A 23,393-nucleotide genomic window follows, 5' to 3' on the forward strand; every position below is an offset into this window, starting at 1 on the left:
TAGCCTCACGTGATCAATCATCTGAAAAAAAAGAAAGAAATATGTGGATCCTCTGAAAACAGGATATTTAGCCCTGTGTTTACAGCCGCTCACTAACCGGCTCATTCTCTCCTTCCAGCTGAAAACTGATGTTTTGTTCACACGTTTGAAAAAGAGGAAAATAAACAAGGCGGCCCTGAAGCGGAATCAACACCTGACTGAGGGTGCTGCCGCTGAAAGTTATCAGTGATGTCACAAAGAGCTGATTTCCAGAGGGACATGCTCTTACTTTTAAAATGGGGCAGACTAAACTAGTATTAATGGAAAAGCAAATAAAATATGACACTTTTGAAAACAACCTCACCATCCGTCTTTCCTGGATGACACACATGCAGTGTTACTGATGGTGAAGAAAAAGCTGCTGGTAAACACCTCCGGAAACCCTTCGTCAGCTCATGTTTTTCAGGAATCTGCGACCACCATGGAAAGACAGAAACCCAAAGCTTCAGAAGAGGACAAACTGCAGCACACATTTACTTCTCACTCGGAAAAAAGAAAAGCAAAGAAAAGAAAGGAAAATAGAAGAAAAGAAAGGAAAAGAAAGGAGAAGAGCCTCCAGTAGTATCCTCTACATGTGCCAGATAAAACGGTATGAAACATTTTGTACCCGCCTTGCTGACTCGCTGCATGCGCTGCGACGCGCTGTAATGTGTGCACGAACAGTATGCCGCATAAGTAGGTTGTTGAGAATTTGTTTCTCAGGGCGAAATCCCCACGCTGGGTCCCGGGAGACGTTACACAAGACAAAAGTGGTCATCGGATGAGACAAGTAGTCTCGCTGAGCCGCAGAACGACGGCTGACGGCATCACACACCTCATCAAGTATTTAATGCAAACTATGTTTCATGCATGGCTGTCTGCGTGTGCGCCGCCCGCTGTGCGCGCGCATGTGTGTGTGTGTGAGATAGACATTAAACAACTCTTGGTAAGAGCAGTATCGCAGCAGAAGATGGCAGCGGATGTTCTCATTCTTCTTGACACACACCATACACACACACACACATGCACAGATGAGGCCTCCAGAGTTCAGCTGGCTCTGCCCATTGCCCTGGGCAGTGAGCCTTTGTGGGCCAGTGCATTGTGGGTATTGTTAGAAATCCAGGCGGCCAAGAACGTGCGAGATTAGCGGTAAAAAAAAAAAAAACTGCGTGAGGGTAGCAGACAGCGCGCACGTGAGGAGGAAGGAATAAAAGAAATGGCTGTAAAACCAGCAAAATATGTCCTCATACTTAAAACAGTTTTAAATCTGGGTTAAAATCTCTTTCGTGCATTCTGGAGTAAACGCAATGAAACCGGGAAGAACAAAAATGACCCACAAATAAAATCTGAAACAAAGTCCGGTTGGTGCAGATCGCGACGGTCCTGTTCCGGAAAGGTTCAGACAGAGCTGAGAATTCTTGCTAAAGAACGCAGTTGGTTTGTTTGTTCGGAGGGCATTTTCAGCCCAACAGCAGCGTCTACATTCCAGAAAGCTGACTTTGCATTTTACTCCCCCCCCCCATCAGTGGAATAACAAGTGTGACAGCGAGGTTTCCATGCAAACACAAAGCCACGTCAGCAGCTGCATTCATGAACCCAGACTCCCACTGGTCACATGTCCAAGTGCACAATGATCTCAACCCTCGCAAGTCACGAGTGAAAATGTTCAAAGACCAGCTCTGAAAACGGTGTGAAGAAGCTACAGAAAAATAATCCAAAAATATACAACTAGGTTCCAAGGAGTACACACAGGTTCTTACTTCTGACATAACAGAGTGGAGAAGTGGAGTTCAGACAAACATCACCATCTACAACTACAATGTGCTGAAACGAGGGCAGGAAACTGGAATGATGTCAAGCTGCCTGCCTTTTGTGAACCAACCCTGAGAAATCAGTTTGCTCATTTTGATTGCGCTTAATTTAATTATTGTGGTACAATAGGTTTTTAAAGCTTGTTGCTAAAACAGTGGCCTTAAAAACCCTGCTACCACAGACATTAGTTAGTGGACAGTGTCTTGTTTTGTGGGAAATTTAGTGTCACTCAGACAGGCCTAGAATTAAGGAAAACTATTGCTATCGGGTTAATCTTTGTCCGACCAAAGCAGATATGCAACAACATCAGCTTCTCTAAAACATTTCAGAGGTCCAGTGTGTAACATTTTTAAGGAAGCCTGGTATTTAAGGAGGACTGGCTGACAGCGTGTTTCAGACTTAGGCCACTGTCAGGGGGTCTTCTTTAAAAAATGGCATGATGGCAGCTCACTAGGAGCAAGACCCTTATTACTCTATGTATATTCTTATATATATGTGAGAACCATTCTAAGGGTAGGAAAACCAAATGACTGTAATTGTACTGCGAGTTCACACTTTTATTAATGTATTTATGGGAAGTATGTTCAGCTTTTCCCAATATAAAAATCATATCAAGCCAAATTTTACACACTGGACCTTTAAGCCATTTTTTAATTGAGATATGAGAATGAACAGCAAAGGTTGGACCATCTGTTGGACCACTGAGCTGTTGGTGTCCCTGCTGCAGGAGCGTCTTGACACTGTGGGTCCAGGCTGTCCAGGCTGTCCAGGCTGTGGGCAGCAACTCTCTGTTCACCGGCTCCAGTCCAAGTCAGCTCCCCAACTTCCTGCATCACTTTTGCCTGACGCAGTCGTCTCGAGGCTGTTGCCTGTGCACCTTTACACACACACACACACACACACACACACACACACACACACACACACGCGCACACACACACACACACACACACACGCACACACACACACACACACACACACACACACACACACACACACACTTTCCTGACCTTCTGTGGCTTTCTCTCCCTGTGGAAGGTGTCAGAGGACGGACGTCAGGCCCAATGTTCCGGCTCCCTCGCAGGGTCGAAGCTGTCGGACTGATGAAGCCGCCGGTTGATCGCAGGGCCGACGCAGAGAGACAAACAACCGTCCGGGCTCACACCCACGGACCGTGCCAGCTCCTTGCAGGAAGGCCAAGGCTCCGACCTTCATGCTGTGAGGCGACAGCGCTAACCGCTGCGCCACCGTGTCGCACAGTTTCACTTCTTGTAGTACAATTCATCCATCGAACCATCCATCCATCCATCCATCCATTTTCTGTACCCACTTCCTCCTGCACTCAGGTTCTGCTAAAGCTGTCATGGGGCGAAGGCAGGGTGACACCTTGGACAAGTCGCCAGATCATCACAGAGCCACATGCAGAGACAAACAACCATCACACACACACACAGCCACGGTCAATTTAGCTGACCGCAGCAATTTCATTTGGCCTCACATCTCATTTGGACTGTGGGAGGAAGCTGGAGAAAGCCCACAGAGAGAGAGAGAGAACCCACACAGGCACAGGGAGAACATGCAAACTCCACACAGAAAGGCCTCAGGCCCGGAATCAAACTTGTGACCTTCTTGCTGTGACACTGCACCAGCGCGTCGCCTAATACAATTCATAGGAGGGAAAAAAAAAAAGCTTTTCCACTCTCGTCTTTTCATTTTCCTACTTCCTGTTCATTTAGTAACAGCGTTAAACTCAGAGACTTTGCCTCTGTCATTGCATTTGGGTGTGTTGACAGCTGTGACTCACAGTGCAGTGGAGCAAACACAGGCTGTAAACAAAACAGTGCATGTCTTGGAAAGTGTTTTTTTCTGGGCCGGCCCGGCCCCTGAATGCTAGGTCTAGATGTACTTGTACGGAGAAAGTCGTGCAGAAATTTTGCTGGCTGCCTAAAACCTCCTGAGAGTTTGGAGAGTGGCCTCTCGCTCCAGAGTCAACTGACTGGTGAGCAGAGCAGGAGTGACTGAGGGTAGGGGATGGGGGGGGGGGGGGGGGAGTGAAACTCTGGGTGACCTGTTTCAAAGTCACCATGAAGTGACTCACCTTGAAGTGAGTTTTGGGTTTTAGATGAATCATGTTTTTTTTCTGATTATTTTCGGATGGTCCATTGTTGGTTACACAGTCGTGGTATCCAGAGGCTGCACTCTTCTATTTCACTTCTTCTCTTCTCTCGCTCCTTTTGCCTGTTTGCAGTTTTAGAGGAACATTATGCTGAATAAAAAACAAAACAAAAGAAAATAACAGTGCAAGTACAGCCAACAAATCCAGGATCTTGACAAAAAGTTCAAATTGTCAGAAACACGGAGAAACCACAAATAACAGACTTAAGAAAATGCAACTGACAGTGAAACACGGCAGAGTTGCACACACACAGACTGCAAGTGAGAGGCAGGTGTGAAGCATCGAGGTCATTAGGATGCAACCTGGCCAGGACGTTTGAATTGACACCCAACACTGGAGGGGGAGATTTTCAAAATAAGACAGGAAGCACTGTAGTTAAGCCCGAGAAATACTAGTAACTACAGATCACACAGAATACATCAATATGTGAGTATTTCATCACCATGTCCCTGTACGTAGATACAGAACATAGTGTTTTTGATAATGGTCTTTTTCAGAGCTGCCTCAATTACAACATTCGCAACATTTTTCTTGACTCTTACACTCTACGTTTCTTTTAATATATACAACTCAAGTTCTGAATAAGAGAGCAAAATCCATTTTTTTTCACTTTCTGTGGATTTAACCACAAAGTTGGATCAGAGGGTGTGGGGTGGGATTGGGGTGGCATGGAGGGGTCGTCAGTGAAACTGTTTCTTCCATCCTTTTATTATTAAGCATAAGAATAAATTGCATGTTTTAAAAGGGTGCAATTACTCTTTAACACTTTTTTACAGCGAGCATGTTAGAATTTAACTGGCCAAAACTTTATTGAGCGCCACAGAGCCGACGGTGGTCGGGGGTTGTAAACTTTGTGTCCTCGCACACACTTTGATGGTGATCTTAGTCTCAGCGTCTCTGATGTGGACTTGACGACACTCTGCGTTTTAATGACCTTGACGCTAATAAAGAAGCGCTCTGTCCCTCCGGCTGATAGACAGTCTGGACGGCCCATAATCTGCGTCTGGAAGGTGTTAAAGACTTTTCAGACTGATGCCACGAAAATTTAAAAAAGGGGAGCAGGCCTAATTATGAACACAGTAAAAGGTCCATACTGCCCATAAAAAAACATCTCAGTTGTGTACTCACAGTACAATAAAAGTATATACATATACAGTACATATCTATACATTGCTGATACACATTGGTGTATGAGTGTGTGAGTGAATGGGTGACTGAGAGGCTTTTGTAAAGCACTTTGGGGTCCTGTGAAGGTGCTGGAAAGCGCTATATTAGTGCAGTGCATTTACCATGTATATATATGTATGTGTGTGTGTGTGTGCATATATGTATATATATATATATATGTATATATATACATGTAAGAACGTACATATAAGAAGGGTCTTGCTCCCAGTCTTGCACCTGCACCACCATATTTCTAAGGAAGCCTGGCAGCCTGGTGTGGACAATCCAGCCTGCCTGACAGCACATTTCATAACTAGGGTGACTGCTCGCATCTTCAAATAAACCAACGAAGAAGAAGGCGGACGAGGTATCCAGGTTTGGGTGCCCAGGACACCGTAGCTCACTGGCAAGCTCAGGAGAGGGAGGGGGAGTGAAAGACGCTGCAATCTAAAATGTAACCCCTTAATGTCGCCGCTTCTTCTTCAAAATCTCCAAGTATTACTCACTTGACCTTTAAACTGAAACTATGAAGGCAAAATGAAGCTTCCAAACACCTGCAGCGAGTCCACGCAGAGACAGAAGCATTTGCCTTCGCCGTCAGGGAGATCTTCTTCAGGTGGTCTCCTCCAGCGGACAGGCCTGAATGGCGTCTCGCTGGTTGAGCTGGAGAGATGTGACACGAGTTGCGGGAGGATCCTGGAACAGTGCGGACGGCTGCCGCCCCGCTGCCGCCCCGCTGCCGCCTCCTCCATCAGGACCACGGACAGAGACACGACGGCGCGAGAGGGAGCAGGATTTATATGCACAGCGTGTTTTTCACTGAGACTTTTCCAGGACACAAGAGATGTTTTCATCTGGGAACACACGCTGAGGACCAGGCCCGGCCTCCTGATCCATGGACCATTTGGTTCTGTACAGGTTCTCCACTGAAAAAGTGTCTCAGAGGAAGAGACGTCAACTTAAAGGTCCAGTGTGTCAAATTTGGCTTGACTTATGATTTTTATATTGGTGAAAGCTGAACATACTTCCTATAAATACATTAATGAAAGTGTATACTCGCATCCAATGTAAGCAATTGTTTTTTTCTGCCCTTAGAAAGGATCTCATATGTATGTATAGATAGAAGTGGTTTCTAATTTGGTTGAAATGGAATCTCAATGCATTTGTAGCTTTTTAGATTTGATGCAAGTTTCAAAGTAAACTATTCTTCTCTTTTCATTTGTTCAAAATGAGTGTGTGCATTTTTCTTTTCTATTTTTCCACGTTCACATAAAGAACAGATTTACTGCTGTAGTGGCCGCATTGAGCCACCGCATTTTCCAAGGCAGCCGAGAACAAACGCAGCCTTCTGAGGGTTTCACCACTGTACTCTGACAGGACGGCTGCTGGGAGAGCGAGATGAGATCAAGTGGGACAACAGAACGGAGGGATTAACGTCACCATTGTTTGTTTTTTTTTCTTTGTGCGCCGTCCCGCCATTAGACGCGGCTAACTCTTACGCACTGGGCCTTTAAATGCAGGGGGAGTCAATTTTTAAACATCCATGGGGTTACAGTTAGATAATTCATGGCTTCAGTCTACTCGACCGAAAACCGTGTTTGACACTGACAAGCACTTCAACAAACTGCCAACCCAGTTTTATTTCTCGGCTGTAGCAACGCGCGTGGGCGTGCACACACACGCACACACACATATATACACACACACACACACACACAAACACTATGCATACACCTGAAGTCCATGTAATGCAATTAAGCAATTAATTTTATAACTTTTTTATAACAAGCATCAAACAAATGAAATGCTGGGACGAGGAGCGTTTGTCAGGAACATCAAGAGTGTGTGAACTCGTGTGCGTGTGCGTACGTGTGTACGTATGTGCACAACGATCACAACAAACGAACAAAACGAGCAAAAAGCAACAGAGTGAATGAGAAAGAGTGCATGGACAGGATCAGACAGGTAAGGCTTATAGAGCCTGAATGGAAGGGACAGGCCCAGGAGCCAATCAGGCTGGACCCCGCCCTCTAGCTACCAGCTGCATGGTAACTACAGAGAGCATTTAGAAGAGAAAGAGAACAAAGTCTGAGGCTGTCGCAAGCTTCAAATGTGCACCGCGGGTTCAGAACATTTTGTAAAATGAATAAATAAATTTAAAAAACTAAAATTTTAAATGGAAGTGTGATATGTTTTCCAACACACTTTTAGAAGTTTGTGACTGGTGACAGAGTCCAGACGGAAGCCAGAGTCTCTGAACCCCTGTAACCCAACCAGCCCCAACATCTTTAACTTGAAAGCATTGACGAAAAGTCCAGTTACTGTTAGCAGTGTCAGTAGCTTTTAGCTTTATCAACACATCATCTCGATCAGCGTTAGCCTCAACCATCAGCGTTAGCCTCCACCATCAGCGTTAGCCTCCACCATCAGCTTTAACTTCATTCAGTAGTGTTATCCTCAACCATCAATTTCAGCATCAACCATCAGTTTTAAACTCATTCAATAGTGTTAGCTTGAACTATCAGTTTTAGCCTTATTCAGTATTGTTAGCCTCAACCATTAGCATTAGCCTCAACCATCAGTTTTTCGCTCCACCAGCAGGAACGCGTCTCTTTATCGCTGACGGCCACAGGAATCGCTCAGGTATGCAGGGTGTAATCAACGGCCCTTAGAGTGGGGCAACGGCTCCAGTGGGTCTCTAACAAGTCATAAAGCGACAGGATATAAAACGGATGGTGTTCTTTACGCTGCCGAGCGATGACTTACACGCCGCCTTCCTCCAGGATGTCGCAACAGCAAAACCAATAAAAAAAAAACGCACTCAATTCTGAAACGCTATTTTATTTAATTTTTTGGGGAATGTGCGCACGTGCGCAGGCTCTCCTGGGGTGAGGCAGTGGTGAGAGGGTGTAGGGGTGCAGTGCCCAGCGGCGAGCACTTTCCCCCCAGGGAGGCCAGAGTGCCTCCCGCACCCACCCGCTCCCCCCGCCCCCCTCTCTCTCCCGCCTGGAGCTTCATCATTTATGGAAGAGACAAAATAAAACAAACACAACAAAACAGCGTGAAGTCGGAGTGCCGCCGCTTTCACATTTACACGCTCTCATGCGGTGGAGGAAGGGGGCAGAGCCGGGCAGAGTTTGTTCAACTCCTTGTTCCTGCCTCCCAGCATCCCTCAGCCGGCCGCAGTCAGGTGGAAACCCTCTATTAGCATAGCGACGCCACCGCGGCCGCCACATGTGTGCGTGTGCATGCGTATGTGTGCGGCGTCGGGCCCTGATGTAGCATTAATGGCGTGATTAGACAGGTTATTAAGGCTAAGTTCACTGTAAATGTGCTGCGTCTATTGCAGCACCTGGAAGCGCCCCTAATTAGCATAGTGCTATTAGCATACGCCTAGCCTAGCAGAACTGCTTGTGTGTGTGTGTGTGTGTGTGTGTGTGTGCGTGTGTGTGTGAATGTGTGAGGGGAGGGAAGGGATGACTTGTCATCGGTCACCCCCACCCCCCCACTGCCCCTCCAGCGATTTTTGCCGCAGAGGTTGTGTTGCCTTTGTTGGCCGAGCCGAGCCGATCCGTCAGTTGTCATCTGCGCTTCATACACACAAAAGGCCTGAGAAGTGAGTACAACCCTCACATTTCTGCAAATACTGGATTATATCCTTTCATGGGACAGCGTGAAGAAGGTTTTTGTGGCGCCGACACAAACAGTCACTTTGTCTCAGATCAGCGCAGCACAGTGGTTGTTTGGTGCACTGATCTCAAAATAGGTCGCGACCTCCCAAATGGCAGGCAGCTGTTTTGAAATTTCCTGGAAAAGACTGTTTTTGCTTTTTTTTTTTTTTTAAATAAAAAAAAAAAAACAAAAAACTGCTTCTTCTTCCTGTGTCCATTCCTGCAAACCAAAAATGATCAGACATAAACTTTAAGTGCACAGGCTGATTTCAGTTGCTTGATTGAGTTTGTGCTAAGTTAGCGTAGCTTGTAGACGTTAACAACTGCTACTATGATTACACCATTGGGCTATGTGAACTGTGCTACCAGTTTGGGATTTGTTGAGGGTGTTGTGAACACACCTGAAGTTCATGTAACACAACTAAAGCAACGAAGAGGTGAAGAAAATATAAAGAAACAAGAAAATACATGAAGATGAAAGGTTCCATATTTATCCCCATTATACAGGTCTTTAATATTCATCACACATTTTCTAACTTTTTTTTTTGTAAACAAAACAACATTTCAACTGTAAATCTCTAGACAGCAGCATATTTACTTAGCCCTCTGTTTACAACCTCCAGCTGAAACGGATGCTTAGTCTGGTAGGCGCAGTCTCCCAGGATAAGGCCACCGTCTGGCCTGGAGTTGGCGTCAGTGATCTGGCATTGGTGCCAGTGCCCGTTGTGACATCACCAAGGGCGGCTTTTCAGGACACACCGTCTGAATGAACCGAGTGCAGAAGAAGTGAAGGTTGTAGTTTTCTCACTCCCGAGGGGTTCACTGACCGCTGGGGAGACGAGCGTCAGCGGGGGGGGGTGATCATCCGGGGTCCTTTAAATCCCATTCAAAGAGCTCCTGCTGAGAAGCTACTGTGCCGCTGACTAACAGGCCACAACTTCAGGAAAAAGTTTACAAAGTTGCCGTCCAGAAAGAAAAGGGACGGGAGTGTGAGGAGAGGAGAGGACAGAGTGAGTCCAGACCTGCGGAGGATCCTCAGAGCTGTGAACAGGAGCCACTTTGCCTCCATTCAGAACCCACAACACAAGAACAGAACGTCTCCGATGAGTCGACACCAGCAGCTGAGAGCCCAACACACACACACACACACACACACACACACACACACACACACACCCTCCCCCTCCTGCATCCAGCTGGATGGATGACTTTGACGGTGCAGCCGTGTCAATTCCAATAAAATCAGCAAAATCGCACACACACACGCATGCACACACACACACACACACATACACGCACGCACGCACGCACGCACGCACGCACGCACGCACGCACGCACAGACTGAGCGCACCCGAATGTAATGTTGAAGAGTTATTCCAAGTCTCAATCTCACAATAGCCAGCAAGGGGAAAAAAATCCTGCTTTCACACTGACACACACACACACGCGCACACACGTGCACACACACACACACACGGCTGACCGCTGCAGGCTGAGAATAGATGTTCCAAGTTGGATGCAGTTGATGTAACTCTTCTCTCTCTCTCTCTCTCTCTCTCTCTCTCTCCACCAGTTCATGTTACACCTCTCTCTCTCCCGTCTCCCCCCCCCCCTCCTCCTTCTCTATTCACCCCCCCCGCCCCCCTCCCTACCTCCCCTCTGACTAGGCTCAACTCACTCCAGTATTTTTAGTGTTGGTGAGTAGGCGTCGCCAGGTCCTTATGAATTTTCATGGGTTTGTTTGGTGTGTGTAGGCTGACACGGTGCTGCACTCCTCTCTCTCTCTCTCTCTCTCTCTCTCTCACAGGCACACACACACACACAGACACACACACAGACACACACACACACATTCCATCACACCAGTTTAGCAACGCAAATGTGCGCGCCAGGCGAGGAGCGAGGCGCGCGCAAGCTAGCTGTGTAGGCCGACTCGCCTGCTTAATGAGGATGTTTGAAGTCTTGGGAAGAGCCAACAGCCTACAGCGGCCCTGTCACAGCCGTCACCCTCGCCCCCCTCCCAGCCTCACCACCCTGGACCGCTCTCCAGCCGTGGGGGGTCGCTCCTCATCCCGGAAAAGAAAAGAAAAGAAGATATATAATATAATAAAGTGCTCCTCCTCATTTATCTGCTTAATGTGGCTCCTCCTCCACCTCCTCACCACGCAGTGCGGCTGTGGTGCCTGCACGTTCGAAAAGAACATTTTTTTATCTCGTGAACCAACTGAACGGGATCGCTTCCTGAACTGATTGGCTCTTTTCTCGGTTGAGCTCTACATGGAGCGTGCAGGTCAGGAGTGGAACTGAGTGCAGACCTGTGATGCAAAACAAATCCGCCGTCCAGTTCACGTTTGTGAGCGAATCCCAAACGAGCGAATCTGCCGTCCAGTTCAGGTAGGCGGACGAATCAGGAACGGACGAAAAATGTCCGTCCTGCGAGTCAGTGCGTATAAAGTTCTTACAGACCGAGGAAGTCATTCAGTACGTCGCGCTCCTCTCGCAGTGACTGAGTGAGAACAACAGTTGTAATGGTTGCTGTAGCACTGCCGCCATTCATTTGGATTAGCAGCCAGGTCACGAGGGGAAGGAGAGGCGAGCTTTCGTTTCTTTTATTTTACATCCCTTGTGGAGGAAACAGAGGAGGAAGTTTAGACTTGCTGCTTCTTCTCCACCCCCCTTTCTCTTCCTCCTTCTCCTCCTCTCCCCTCTTCACTCTCCTCCAGCTGCAGCTGGTCTATGGCTTGTGACAGATCCCCCAGCCTCAGCGTGCGTGCATGCTGATTTGCGGCATGCATAAGTGTGTTTTACGGGCGTGTGTGTGTGTGTGTGTGCGTGTGTGTGTGTGTGTGTGCGTGTGTGTGTGTGTGTGTGTGCGTGCGTGCGTGTGCATGTGTGTGAGACAATCTGCCGTGCTTCCCTCTGCTCCCCTCTCCTCACCCCATCCCACTTCATCCCAGATTAGAGTGGCCGTCTCCTGAGGGAGACAAAATATATAAAAATAAAGCTTTTTAAGCAGAAACACTGATCTAAACACAAGCATGGGCGCACGTGCGCACACACACATTTTGCAAACACTCGTGCGCGCCTTCTACGTGTACGTTTAAGAAAAAAAGCCTGCGTGGAGTGGCTGAGAGGAGAAAGTGAGAGGCCTGAACAGCAGAACACAGCAGAGACACTGCTGATATGACACTGTGTGTGTGTGTGTGTGTGTGTGTGTGTGTTGTGTTTCTCCTTTGTTGCTCATCCAATCAGCTGAAAGCTCCTGTGATCAGTGAAAACCGTCTGAAGATCTTCGTGTCATCGCAGACTCAAGGGGAGCAGAACAATATGATGAACTATCACCAAATAACCTTCATATTTAGCCCCCTGTGACATCACAAAGTGTTGATGACACAATAGCATTTTTTTTTTTAGTGCACACAGGCAATGGAGCAAGCAACAATGAAGCTCTGACCTTTCCTCGTTGCTGAGGTCACTGACAGGCTGCAGCAGGGCTGGGACAACTTTCTGACTGGTGGGGCCACAATGGGTTGGAAGATTTGACTGAGGGGCCGGGGCAGCAGCAGATGGATGGAGTGCTTTGGTGAGCCAGGAGGAATAAATAGGAGAAGTAAATGCATCATGGAATATGAAGAAAACTTGCTTTTTATGTCAATTAAAAATGAGCAAAAGTGTTTCAAGAAAATGTGTCTGCCAGCACCACGATTTAGCTCTTTATTGAAATGAAACTGAATAAATGGATGAAATACAGCTATTTTATGACTTGCTTACTATTAATATAATTTCCTCAAGTTCAGCGGGCCGGATTAAAAAGCTTAACGGGCCGTTTATGGCCCCTGGGCCGTAGCTTGCCCATGCCTGGGCTAGAGGCACATTTAAACTTGTGTTTGTGAATTTCATGAGAAACAATGTGAATGAATGCGATAATCTTGGGCTCTTGGTGTGTGACACAGGGAGGTTTCAGTAGTTTAATTATTGCGTTATTTCAAGGATCTGACCACTGCACTCCCAACCACTGCAATGACAATGACTGACTCAGCATTCCAGTCAAGACTGGAATGTGCATGTGTGCATGAATGTGTGTGTGTGTCAATTGTGTTGCTATCGGGGTGGATTCTTTCCCTCTGTTTTTGATGAGAGCCTCAATAGACACAGTTGGGTTGCAGTGAATGGGTGAAATTTCATTTTCTTGTGGGGGGGCGGGGAGGGGGGTGAACTATCCCTTTACATCACTCTGTGTTAATGATGTGGTAGTTTGGTAACTTCCACACAGAGAGGGGAGAGACAGAAGCCTCCCCCCCGCCGATGTCGACAGGTTGGTTGATCGCGCTGAGCGGCAGCAGCAGCAGCAGCAGCAGCAGTAGAGGAAGCAGAGACAGACAGACAGACGAGTCGGCAGGACAAGCACAGGTAGAAAAATGTAGCCTTTACTTATTTACAGATTGTACAGAGGTACTGAGTGACAAGGTAACTATTTACACACACGACTAGTAAGTAGCTTCAAAACCCCTGAACTTATTACACGAGTGAGATACACAACTGGGAGACCTGCTGGGGGGTGGTGGGGGGGAGGGGGGTGGGGCGCACTCACCCCAACTCACTTCTCCGTTTGCCCTCCCCCTCTCCTCTCCCTGCCCCCGAGAAGGTGAAACTCAAGGGGAGAACTTCGGGTGTCGCAGCAAAATAGGTACCACCAGAAACACAAGCACGTCATGCATTTTTAAAAAAAAAGAAAAGAAAAAAGAAAAAGAAATAATCTAATCATATTCAACAAAAAAACTAAATCCAATCAAACTATAAAGGTCGGTGCAAAAAAAAGAAAAAAGCTCCAAAGTGATGGTGAACACGGAAGACTCACTCTACATGCTCTCGCTAACCACAACGGTACAGACACAACATGTGTGTGTGTGTGTGTGTGTGTGTGTATGTGTGTGTGTGTCTTTGTATTGTGTTATGCTATGAGTAAGAGCCAGGTCAAATGTTACGTGTGGGACGAAGGGAAGAGAATAAGGAAAAAAAAAGTACACACACACACACAAACACACACACACACGCATCAAAAACAACCGCTGTCTTATGTAAATGCCTGCACGGTGTAAAACACATACACACACACACACACACACACACTCACACATTCTCTCTCAATCGCACTCAGGAGGTGAAGCAGCACAGACTTGTAGTGAGGGGAACAGTGTGTGGGCGGGGAGGCTGGACCACCACCATCATCCGCTGGCTGGGATTCAGATGGGGGACGCAGTCCCATGCTAGCTAGCTAGCTAGCTAGTCACCAAGCTAGCCGGTTAGCTGGTACCCAAAACTGTGTTCAGTCCAGTCAGCAGTCAGCCAGCCAGCCAAGCCAGCCAGACAGACTGTTCAGTTGAGCTCCCAGTGAACGACACACCGGTGCAGGAAATATCGTTTTTTGTTGTTGTTTTTTTTTTTTTTTTTTTCAAAAAAAAGGAAGAGAGAAAAAGAAAAAAAAAACCCACAAGAATCGAAAACATGCCAGTTCGTTTTTTTTTCCTTGAAAGAAGCAGAAAAAAAAGATCATGTTGTTACTTGAAATGAAGTCCACACTTAATACCGCTCAAATCAAACAAACAAAATCAGTTTCTAAAACATTGAAAACAAATATTGGTCTGTACACAAGTATAATATTGCAACCTGATATTGTGCATATAACTCACACACCAAAACCAAAAAAGAGAGGGGCAGTGTTCACCGATCAAAGGTGCAAATATATATTTATATTTATATATGTATATATTACTTTTTCAATGTTCACACTGTCTTTGCATTCTTTGCAGCCGATATATATAGATTTAAATGTGTGTGTGTGTGTGTGTGTGTGTGTGTGTGTGTGTGAGAGAGAGATAGAGAGAGAGATAGAGAGAATAAAGATTGGAAGGAGAGAGGACGGAGAGAGACGCTCAGCTAATGGGATATCAACTTCATTTTCCATCAGAATCCTGCTGCTCCAGAATCAATGCCTTTTATTCAGTAGATTATGGATTTGTAGAACACTCATACACACATACCGAGTGTGTGTGTATGTGTGTATGTGTGTGAGGCTCTCTGCTGGGCCACGTGACTCCGGCACGTTCCCACCAAACAATAGGAGCCACACGCAAAGCGAGCCGCTCGCCCAAGAGCCCTAATTTGCTGATTAAATCTGCAGCGGCGACGCCGTCGGCCTCCAAATTCATGGAAATATTTTTAAAAAAAACGAGCGAGGGAGAATCTTTTGTTCGCAAACAAAAGTTATCAGTGCTGCGTCCCGCGGGAACGGCTGATGAGTCGCCGCCGCTCCAGATATTAAGCGATATTTCAAAACCGTTGCTTGCCGTTTTTTTTTGTTTTTTTTCTTCACTCCTGCAGATGCACAATCTGCTCCAGATGAAGGATGGAGCAGGGAGGGAAGCCGACTTAATGAAGAGAATAAACAAAAACCCGCTAGAGCAGGCATGGGCAAACTACGGCCCAGGGGCCATAAGCAGCCCGCTAAGCTTCTTAATCCATCCCGCTGAACTTGAAGAAATTATATTAATTGTAAATAAGTCATAAAAAAGCTGTATTTCATCCATTTTTTTCAGTGTTTTAAGAGTCATTTCAATAAAGAGCTAAATACCGTGGATTTTCTTGTAACTTTGCTTTTGTTAATTTTCCATTGACATGAGAGCACCTGTTCCCATCACATATGTTTTTCTCCTATGAGGTGGCTCACCAAAACACCCCATCCATCTGCTCCTGCCAAGCTTCCCTCTGTCAAAATTTAGAAGCCATTGTGGCCCCACCAGTCCAACAGTTTGCCCAGCCCTGCACTTGAGAGAGGCAGGGCGGGAAGGAGGGAGTGGTGATCTGAGCAAGAGGAGGAGAAAGAGAGAAGAAGATGAAGCGTGTGTGTGTGTGTGTGTGTGTGTGTGTGTGTGTTCTGCCGGTGTGTAGCTGGACCCACGCCAGCTCAAGCTGCCCGCACCTCCGACCTCAAACCATGGAAACTATAATAGAACGCTGCCCCGGTCGGACCCCCTTCTAGAACCCCTTCAGAAACCAGAAGAAAAAGTAAAAGACTGAACCCACCCAGCGAACGGAACCGGTCCAGAGTGCTCGTCCTCCTCAGTACAAAAAAAACGTGTTTGTTTGTTGTTTTTTTTTGTTTTGTTTTTTTTTAATCCTTTTTGGTCAAACGTCTTGTGTTTAGGTGGCAGGGTATAAAATCTACAAAGTGCACAAAGAGAGAAGAAGCTTTTCCTCACAGCTTCCGCACAAACACGCACGCACGCACACACACACTCACCCTAACTAAACTACTAACCCTAGACTACTTGCGCATGTGCATGTGTGTGTGCCTGTGCATATAATGTGTGTGTGTGTGTGTGTGTGTGTGTGTGTGTGTGTGTGTGCATATATGACCCTGTTGTAGGAGCTCTGACTGTAACACAGGGCGGAAGGAAGCATGCAGAGAGTGACCTGAAGGCTAGCTAGCTAAGAGAGGAAGCAACCGCGCTATAGAATGGCACCGGCCCCCCTCCCCACCCCTAGACCTAGAAACACTAGAACACATCGTGTTGGCTCCGCTGTTTGTTTTTTTTTTGGAATGTTCAATCGGCTGACATCAACAATAGCAAAACAGTCGGTAGTTTGTGTTTGAGTGAACGCCGTGTGTGTGTGTGTGAGTCTGGTTCTCTGTGTGTGTGTGTGTGTGTGTGTTCGAGTGTTTGTACATCTGCGGCCCCGACCCCCCCGAGTCAAGAATTACTCCAGCATGGTTTACAGCCGGTGCAGATTGGAGGGCCGGGTGGGAGGGGGTGGGGGTGAAATAAATCAAGAAATAAACAAACTGTTAGTGCAACAGGAGAGTCCTGGTGTGTGTGTCTGTGTGTGTGTGTTCGGGCGAGGTGTGTGTGTGTGTGTGTCTGTGTGATCTCAGAGAGAGAAAACAGAAGGTCGAGGGGAAAGGAGGAGGTGGAGGGAGTTCTCTGAGTCCTCCTTGTCTCCAATAGGCTGATGAGGTGAGGGGGCGGGGCTTGTCCCCCCTCCCCGCCCGTTGCTCCTCTTCCTCCTCCGATTTGTAGTCACATGGCAGCTCCGGGTCGGCAACACACACGCCGACGCTAACACGCTCCTTATTTCCCCCGCGGGTGGCGCCCCCCGCAGGCTCGGAGTGCGATAAGGAGGCGGTGATTTAACCCCTCCCACTCTGTCGGAGGGCGACAACCCAAGCCCGTGTGTGTGTGTGTGTGTGTGTGTGTGTGTGTGCTAAGAATCAGAGCTGCCTGCATCCGCTCTCTCTCTACACACACACACACACACACACACACACACCTGTCACTTGCATGCGTGTCTACATGTGTACGTTTGCATGTGCGTGTGTGCTTAGAATCCGAGCTGCTGCACACACAAACACACACCCCTCTCACTTACATGTGTGTGTTAAGTGTGTGAGATGGTGGTGGTTTAGGGCTTGACCCCCCCCCCCCCTCCCCCTCTCGTGACCTCAGACGTCGGACTCGATGCTGGGCATTCGGCGGTAGAGGCGCGGCCGGTTGCCACCGGCGCTAGAGGCCCGCGGCGCCGTCACGTAGCTGATGGGCTGCGAGGCGGCGGGCGGCACCATGTAGGCCACCACGGGGGGCTCGGCCTGCGGGTAGAACACCTGCTGCTGCTCCAGCGTGGCTGAGTGGTGCTGCTGCTGCTGGTGGTGGTTGGCCAGCGCCAGCGACAGCGGCAGGCGCTGCTTGTAGAGCTCGTGGGGGACGGAGCTTCGCTGCGGCAGGCGGGCGGCGGCGGCGGCCAGGGTGGCCCCCGCCGGGTCAACCAGGACCCCTCCGCCCCCGCCCCCTCGCTGGGCGGTGCCCGGGGCCGACTGGATGAAGGGGTTGTGCGAGGGCCGGTCGGGGAAGAGGCTCTTGGAGCGGCGGGGGAGGGGCAGGGGCGTGTCCAGGCTGTGGTGCAGCAGGTGGTGGTGGGACGGCGAGGGCGACGGGGGGCTGCGGCTGCTGCTGTAGGGCCGCTCGGAGCGCATGGTCAGCACGTTGGCGTAGGCGCCCTCGTCCAGGGTCGACTCGTGCTCCCGGTCGGGCAGGCTGAGGCCGCGCAGGTGCAGCTGCAGCTGCTGCTGCTGCTGCTGCTGCTGCTGCCGGGCGTCGGCCAGGCCGTCTGGAAGCACGTTCTCGTAGGAGTGCTGGCGGCTCAGCTGCAGGTGCTGCGCCGAGGACGAGGAGGAGAGGGGGGCTCCGGAGGCGGAGAGGGTGGTGGGGGGCTGCTGCTGCTGGGCCGAGGGCGAGGAGGGCGAGGGCTCGAAGGGGCTGACCAGGCCGTCGCCCTCGCCCACCAGGCCCAGCTCGGCCTGCGGGTGGTAGTGCGTGAACAGGTCCCCGACCCCCCCGACCCCGCGGCCGCCGTAGTGGTGCGAGTGCAGGTGGTCCTCGCTGATGTCGTACAGGTTGCCCAGGTGGGCGCAGGCGTCGCAGCGGGCCTGTGCCGAGCGCACCGTGTACAGGCCCGAGTAGCCGCTCAGCTTGGCCAGGCAGGAGCGGCAGTGGCCCGGCCGGGCGGCCTGAGAGCCAGGGGTGGCGGCACCACCCAGGCCACCCAGGCCGGGGCCGTCGAAGGAGCCGCCGCCCTTGTCCTTTCCGCTGGGGACGGAGGAGAGGAGAGGAGAGGAGAGGAGAGGAGAGTTATTGAGGTGAAGGAGGGGAATGAGAAATACAACAGTCTGCTGCCATACAGTGAAGGAATGAACGATTAATGAATGAATGACGGAAAAAATGACCTTGAGTGAACAAACGAATGAATGAATGAACGAACAAACAAAAGGGCCCGAAAAAATGAATGAGCAAACTAATTTATGAACCAACGACTGACCTAACAAAAAAACAAATGAACGAATGAATGGATGAACGAATACTGAACGTAGAATGCAACTCTCTGCTACCATACAGCGAATGAATGAACGATGAATGAATGAATGAATGACCGAACGTATGACTGAACAAACGAACGGACGAATGAAATATCGGAAACATTAACTGCAATTCTGTCCCTGTTTCTTTACTTTGCTTAGCGATTGCTAAGCTCGCAGACAGGCTACCTTCATCTGTGACTAGCATCAGCCGCGCGACTAGCCACTGCGCTAACGACGAGACGTCCTGAGCGTAACACCGACAGCAACGGCGTTACACGCACAAAAGCGCTGGTCGGATTCGTCAGTCCACAGAAACACTCGGAGGAACTGCGATATACTTGAGGCGCACACATACCTGCTGTGCGTGTACGTGCTGTACTTCTTGTCCTTCATGGAGTGCAGGTCGGCCTCGGCGCTGTGGCTGTGGTGCAGCAGGCTGGCGCTCAGCTGCAGGATGGGCGCGTCCGACGGGTGCGAGTGCGAGTACGTGCTCTCCGGGGGGAAGAGGTCGGGCGGGTAGCCCAGCTCGTCGGCGCCGCCCTGGCTGTCCCGCTGGTAGGGCGACGCCGACTGCAGGCTGGCCTGGTCCGAGTCGATGGAGTAGATCTTGGACCCGCTACCACCTCCCCCGCCCCTCTTCCTCAGCTGGTTGACGGGCTTGAAGCCGCCCCTCGGCCCCATGGAGTCGGAGTCCTTGTGCGAGGGCGGGCGGCTGGAGCACTCGGAGATGTCGGAGTGCGGCGGCGGCGGCTCCTCGGGGAGGTAGCGCTGGCTCTTCATCTGCGGGGGTCCCGGCCCGGACGCCGAAGTGGGGCTGGGCCCGGGCCCCGGGGATATGACGGTGGGCTGCGTCTTCAGCGTCTCCACGCTCTTCTTCCACAGCGCCCGCGGCTTGGAGGCGGCCAGGGGCGGCGGCGGCGGTCCACCGGCCAGCCGGGCCTTACCGTTGTCGTTGGCCAGCTGCGGCTTGCTGGGGCTGCTGGGGAGGGGCGGGGCCTTGGCCTGCACAGGGAAGGGCGCCGCGTTGTTCAGCAGGTTCTTGTGGCGGCCGGACAGCGACAGGAATGCGTGCGGACCGCCGGCGTTGCTATAGAGACCGGGACCCTTCGGGGGCAGGCCGTGGAGCGAGTTACCTAGGAGACACGGAGGAGGAACAGGCGCCTCAGACCCACAGACGACAGGCCACAGGCTGGACGGCGAGGCGAGGCGAGGCGAGGCGGCCAGCCGATGCTTTATCTGGCACGCCGGGAACGCCGTTTCTAAAGCGTTCCCGATTAGGACAGTCAATCCCATTAGGTGCCACCGCAAGGTGAGGGGAGTCACTTTTAGCCGCTATAAATTCAGGGTGACACCTGAATCCTCCCCAGCCTGTCAGCGCCGGTGTTGGTTTAGTAACAAGTAACATGTAATGTTGTTACGTAAATTAACTACAAAATAAAGATAATTGTAATCAGTTACATTACTGGAAAAATGTGTAATTAAATTTTAGTTACTATTTCATAATTACAACTTTAATTGTTAATCTCACTTTGTATGGTTTTCTTTTGCTTCTTTTCCGTTTCTCCTCTACAAACAAAAGTTTGACTCCATTCTGATGCTTCTGATTGGTTCTGATTCCCACTCGCCTGCCAGTTGAATTGCCTCTCTCTCTGGAGCGCAGTCAGAGTGATTTTTGCTGTTGCAGCAATGACAATGCCAATTAAAATTCATTCCAGTGCTGGACGAATGAAAACATTTTTCATGTAGATATCAGAAAATGGCACAAATATAATTGTCTAAATGTTTGCATGCAGTCAAGGTGATGTTGTCAAACTCCAAAATGTCCATGTCGAATCTCAACACACATCTGACATCTGTTTTGACCACTGCTGCAAGATGAAACCTATCAGGTCTGAACAGCTGAGAACATCTATTCAAAATTTGGTAAAGTAATCAAAATGTAATCAAATGTAACCAGTTACATTACTTTGATAAAGTTATTGAAATTGTTCCACTACTATTACATTTTCAATAGGGTAACTTGTAATGGAAAAGCATTTCAATTTGCACAAAGTCATTTTCCCAACACCGCATGGCACGGCCCCTGATTTTATGTGTGGAGCGCAGGTGTTTGACTTTGCGCTACCTTTCATCACGTCCATGATGTTAGGCTGCAGCAGCACCGTGTTGCGCTTGGGGGACAGCGCCACCGACTTGGCCGACTTGAGCAGGTGCAGCATGTTGGCCTGAGGACTGAAGTCCAGCTCAGGGGCCTTTTTCTTCATGTCGATGTGGACACCGTGGATGCAGCTCCAGATGCCCTGAAGAGAGAGGAGAGAGAGAGAGGGGGTGGGGGGGGGGTCAAGGTAGCTTTAATGTCAATTCTTCAATGTGTGTGAGACACACAGAGGATTGAAATGACAATTCAATGGCCAATGGTGCGACAGTAAACACGCAGTGAACAAAAAAGTCTAGAACAAGTCAGATGTAAAGTTAGAACAGGTGGAATAAGTCAGTTGAAGGCAAAAAAAAAAAAGACAACAGTGGGAAAATAAAGAATAAAGAAACAGCGAAAAAAGGAGAGAACAGTGAGAAAACAAAACTACAGTAGTGCAGCAGTGGACACAAGTTATGGAATTTGAAAAAAACATCAAAGAAAGGAGGAAGGAGTATTAGAGATAAGAAGGAGGGATGAGGGAGATAATAGCGCTTAATTCCCAGGGTCAAGTTCAAACGTGCACAGCACTTCATTTCCTCGCACGGCCTCGGCCTCGCGGTGTTTAGCGCAAACCTTAACCCCTGACTCCACTTCGTAATTTGTCCGAGGAGAGATAATCTCCTATATTGGACTCCATTGAACGCTCGCAGAGGTGGCCCACAAAAATCAAATTTAGATGCTGATGTCACCAGAGGGGAGTGGGGGAGGGAGGGGGAGGAGAGGGGGAGGCGCCCTTGAGTGCAATGAGATGTTCTTCCTGGAGCCACTTAACCTCCTCCAGTACGATGGCGGCGGCTCCAGGGGCGTGAGGGCACCGGGGACGGAGACAGACAGATGTGCACGTGCACGCACTCCCGTGCGCCCGCCCGTGCACGGAGCCCGCGCACGCGACCGCCCGCCCGCCGCCTTTTGTAAAACGCTTAAAGTGTGAAATGCTGCTCGTCTGGAATAAAAGCTCTGCCTAACGCAGAGACATGACGGATGAATAATGGAAGCGTGGGTCTGTCTGGGTGTGCCCGTTTCTGCCCTGTGTGTGTGTGTGTGTGTGTGTGTGTGTGTGTGTGCACGAGCGCGAGTGTGTGCGAGTGGATTTAGGTTCCCCGCTCGCGTGCCGGGCGTTTATGTAGCATGTCGCCGCTTTCACCTCGGCCCGTTCAGACTTTTTGTATGTTTGCACGTCTGCCCGTGTGTGTGTGTGTGTGAGCCGGAGCGATGCGCGGAGCTTTGTGTTTATTTATACACCCTCATCCTCTTCAGCGACTCCGCTCTCTCTCTGTGTCCCACATTGCGTCCGTCCACGCAGGCTCGCTCGCTGGCTGGCTGGCTCGCGCTCCACTAAACTCTGCCGTACTTCACTCCGGGCCGCCTCTCCCTCTCCGGGCCGCTCGCGCCAACAATCCCGCAGATCCTCCCAGTGTCTCAGCGGCCCCGCTATTGTTTCCCCCCGCATAAATACGCCGGCGCGGGCGCAAGATTTCTCTCTCTTAACCGCAATCACGTGAGGTTTCAGACACATTTAAAGTAATTCACGCGACTTAAAGTCTCTTTTCTGCGCGTCGCCGTTGCCGCCGTTTTTCTGCATCTTGCAGCCGAGCCGTGGAGATTAGGCAAATCAGACAGATGAAGGATTACGGCTGCTTTGTCGCAGACGTACCCCCCCCCCACCCTCCTTCTTCTTATTCTTCTTCTTCTTCCGCCTGCACGGAACAAAGACGGCAACAGAGTAATCATTTTTGTAATTTACTGCGAGACGGCACTGAGGTTCCTCGGCCTGCGCTTGTCTCCAGCCCGGTGTCAAACTACAAGACGGTTGTTGCATTGTTTCTCGCGCCCGCCACCCCCCACCACACACACACACAAACACACACACACACACACACACACACACACACCGCTCCCGCACGTCGAGCCCACTCACTGTGTCTCGTTCTGTATTACAGTCGTCAGCTCTAGTTGTTAAATGTCAATAGCTTTACACGGAACAGCCTTTCTGGGTGTTAATATCAATATTGAACCGCTGCCTTCTTTCGCTCTGAAGCAGCGTCGATAGCAGCGCTCTTGAGGACGTTGTTTTTTTAGGATCGATGATCCGAGTTTTCGGCCGGCGCTACGCCCCGTCTACAAGAGGCACCAGCTCTGAAAATAACAGAAAACTACAGTCTGGGAATCTCAAGCTTGTTTCATCCATCCAACCTCCATCAGACAGGGTTTTTTTCTTCTATATAAATTCTATAACGTTGGCTTCCTTTGCGGATAAAAGACGCGGGTGGGAGGAAGGTGAGAAGCTCCAGAAGACCAGGAGGAGGAAGCTGCTGCTGCCACAGAGGCGGCGTTAAGAAAAATAGATGCTGTTCGTCAGACCAAGAGTAACGTTTTCATGTGGACGACGTTCTTCAACTTCACCCCAAACTGGAGGAGACTGTTGGCGGTTAAAGTCGCTG

General features: G+C 49.6%; 1 protein-coding gene across 1 annotated transcript in view; it reads right to left on the reverse strand.

Annotated features, from left to right (window-relative positions):
- Positions 1-15,554: 15,554 nt before the first annotated feature.
- Positions 15,555-23,393, reverse strand: part of grin2ab (glutamate receptor, ionotropic, N-methyl D-aspartate 2A, b) — a 93,786-nt gene continuing 85,947 nt past the window's right edge. Inside the window, exons 18-20 of the mRNA XM_076035009.1 lie at positions 20,881-21,055; positions 19,111-19,888; positions 15,555-18,486 (exon numbers count right to left, since the gene is read on the reverse strand). Of these exons, the coding sequence (XP_075891124.1) occupies positions 17,346-18,486; positions 19,111-19,888; positions 20,881-21,055 (2,094 nt within the window). The 3' untranslated portion in view covers positions 15,555-17,345. The remainder of the gene's footprint in view (positions 18,487-19,110; positions 19,889-20,880; positions 21,056-23,393) is intronic.

This window comes from Nelusetta ayraudi, unplaced genomic scaffold (assembly GCF_046127955.1).
Source record: "Nelusetta ayraudi isolate G7.1 ecotype Tasmania unplaced genomic scaffold, CSIRO-AGI_Nayr_v1 ptg000004l, whole genome shotgun sequence".
NCBI classification, from domain to species: domain Eukaryota; kingdom Metazoa; phylum Chordata; class Actinopteri; order Tetraodontiformes; family Monacanthidae; genus Nelusetta; species Nelusetta ayraudi.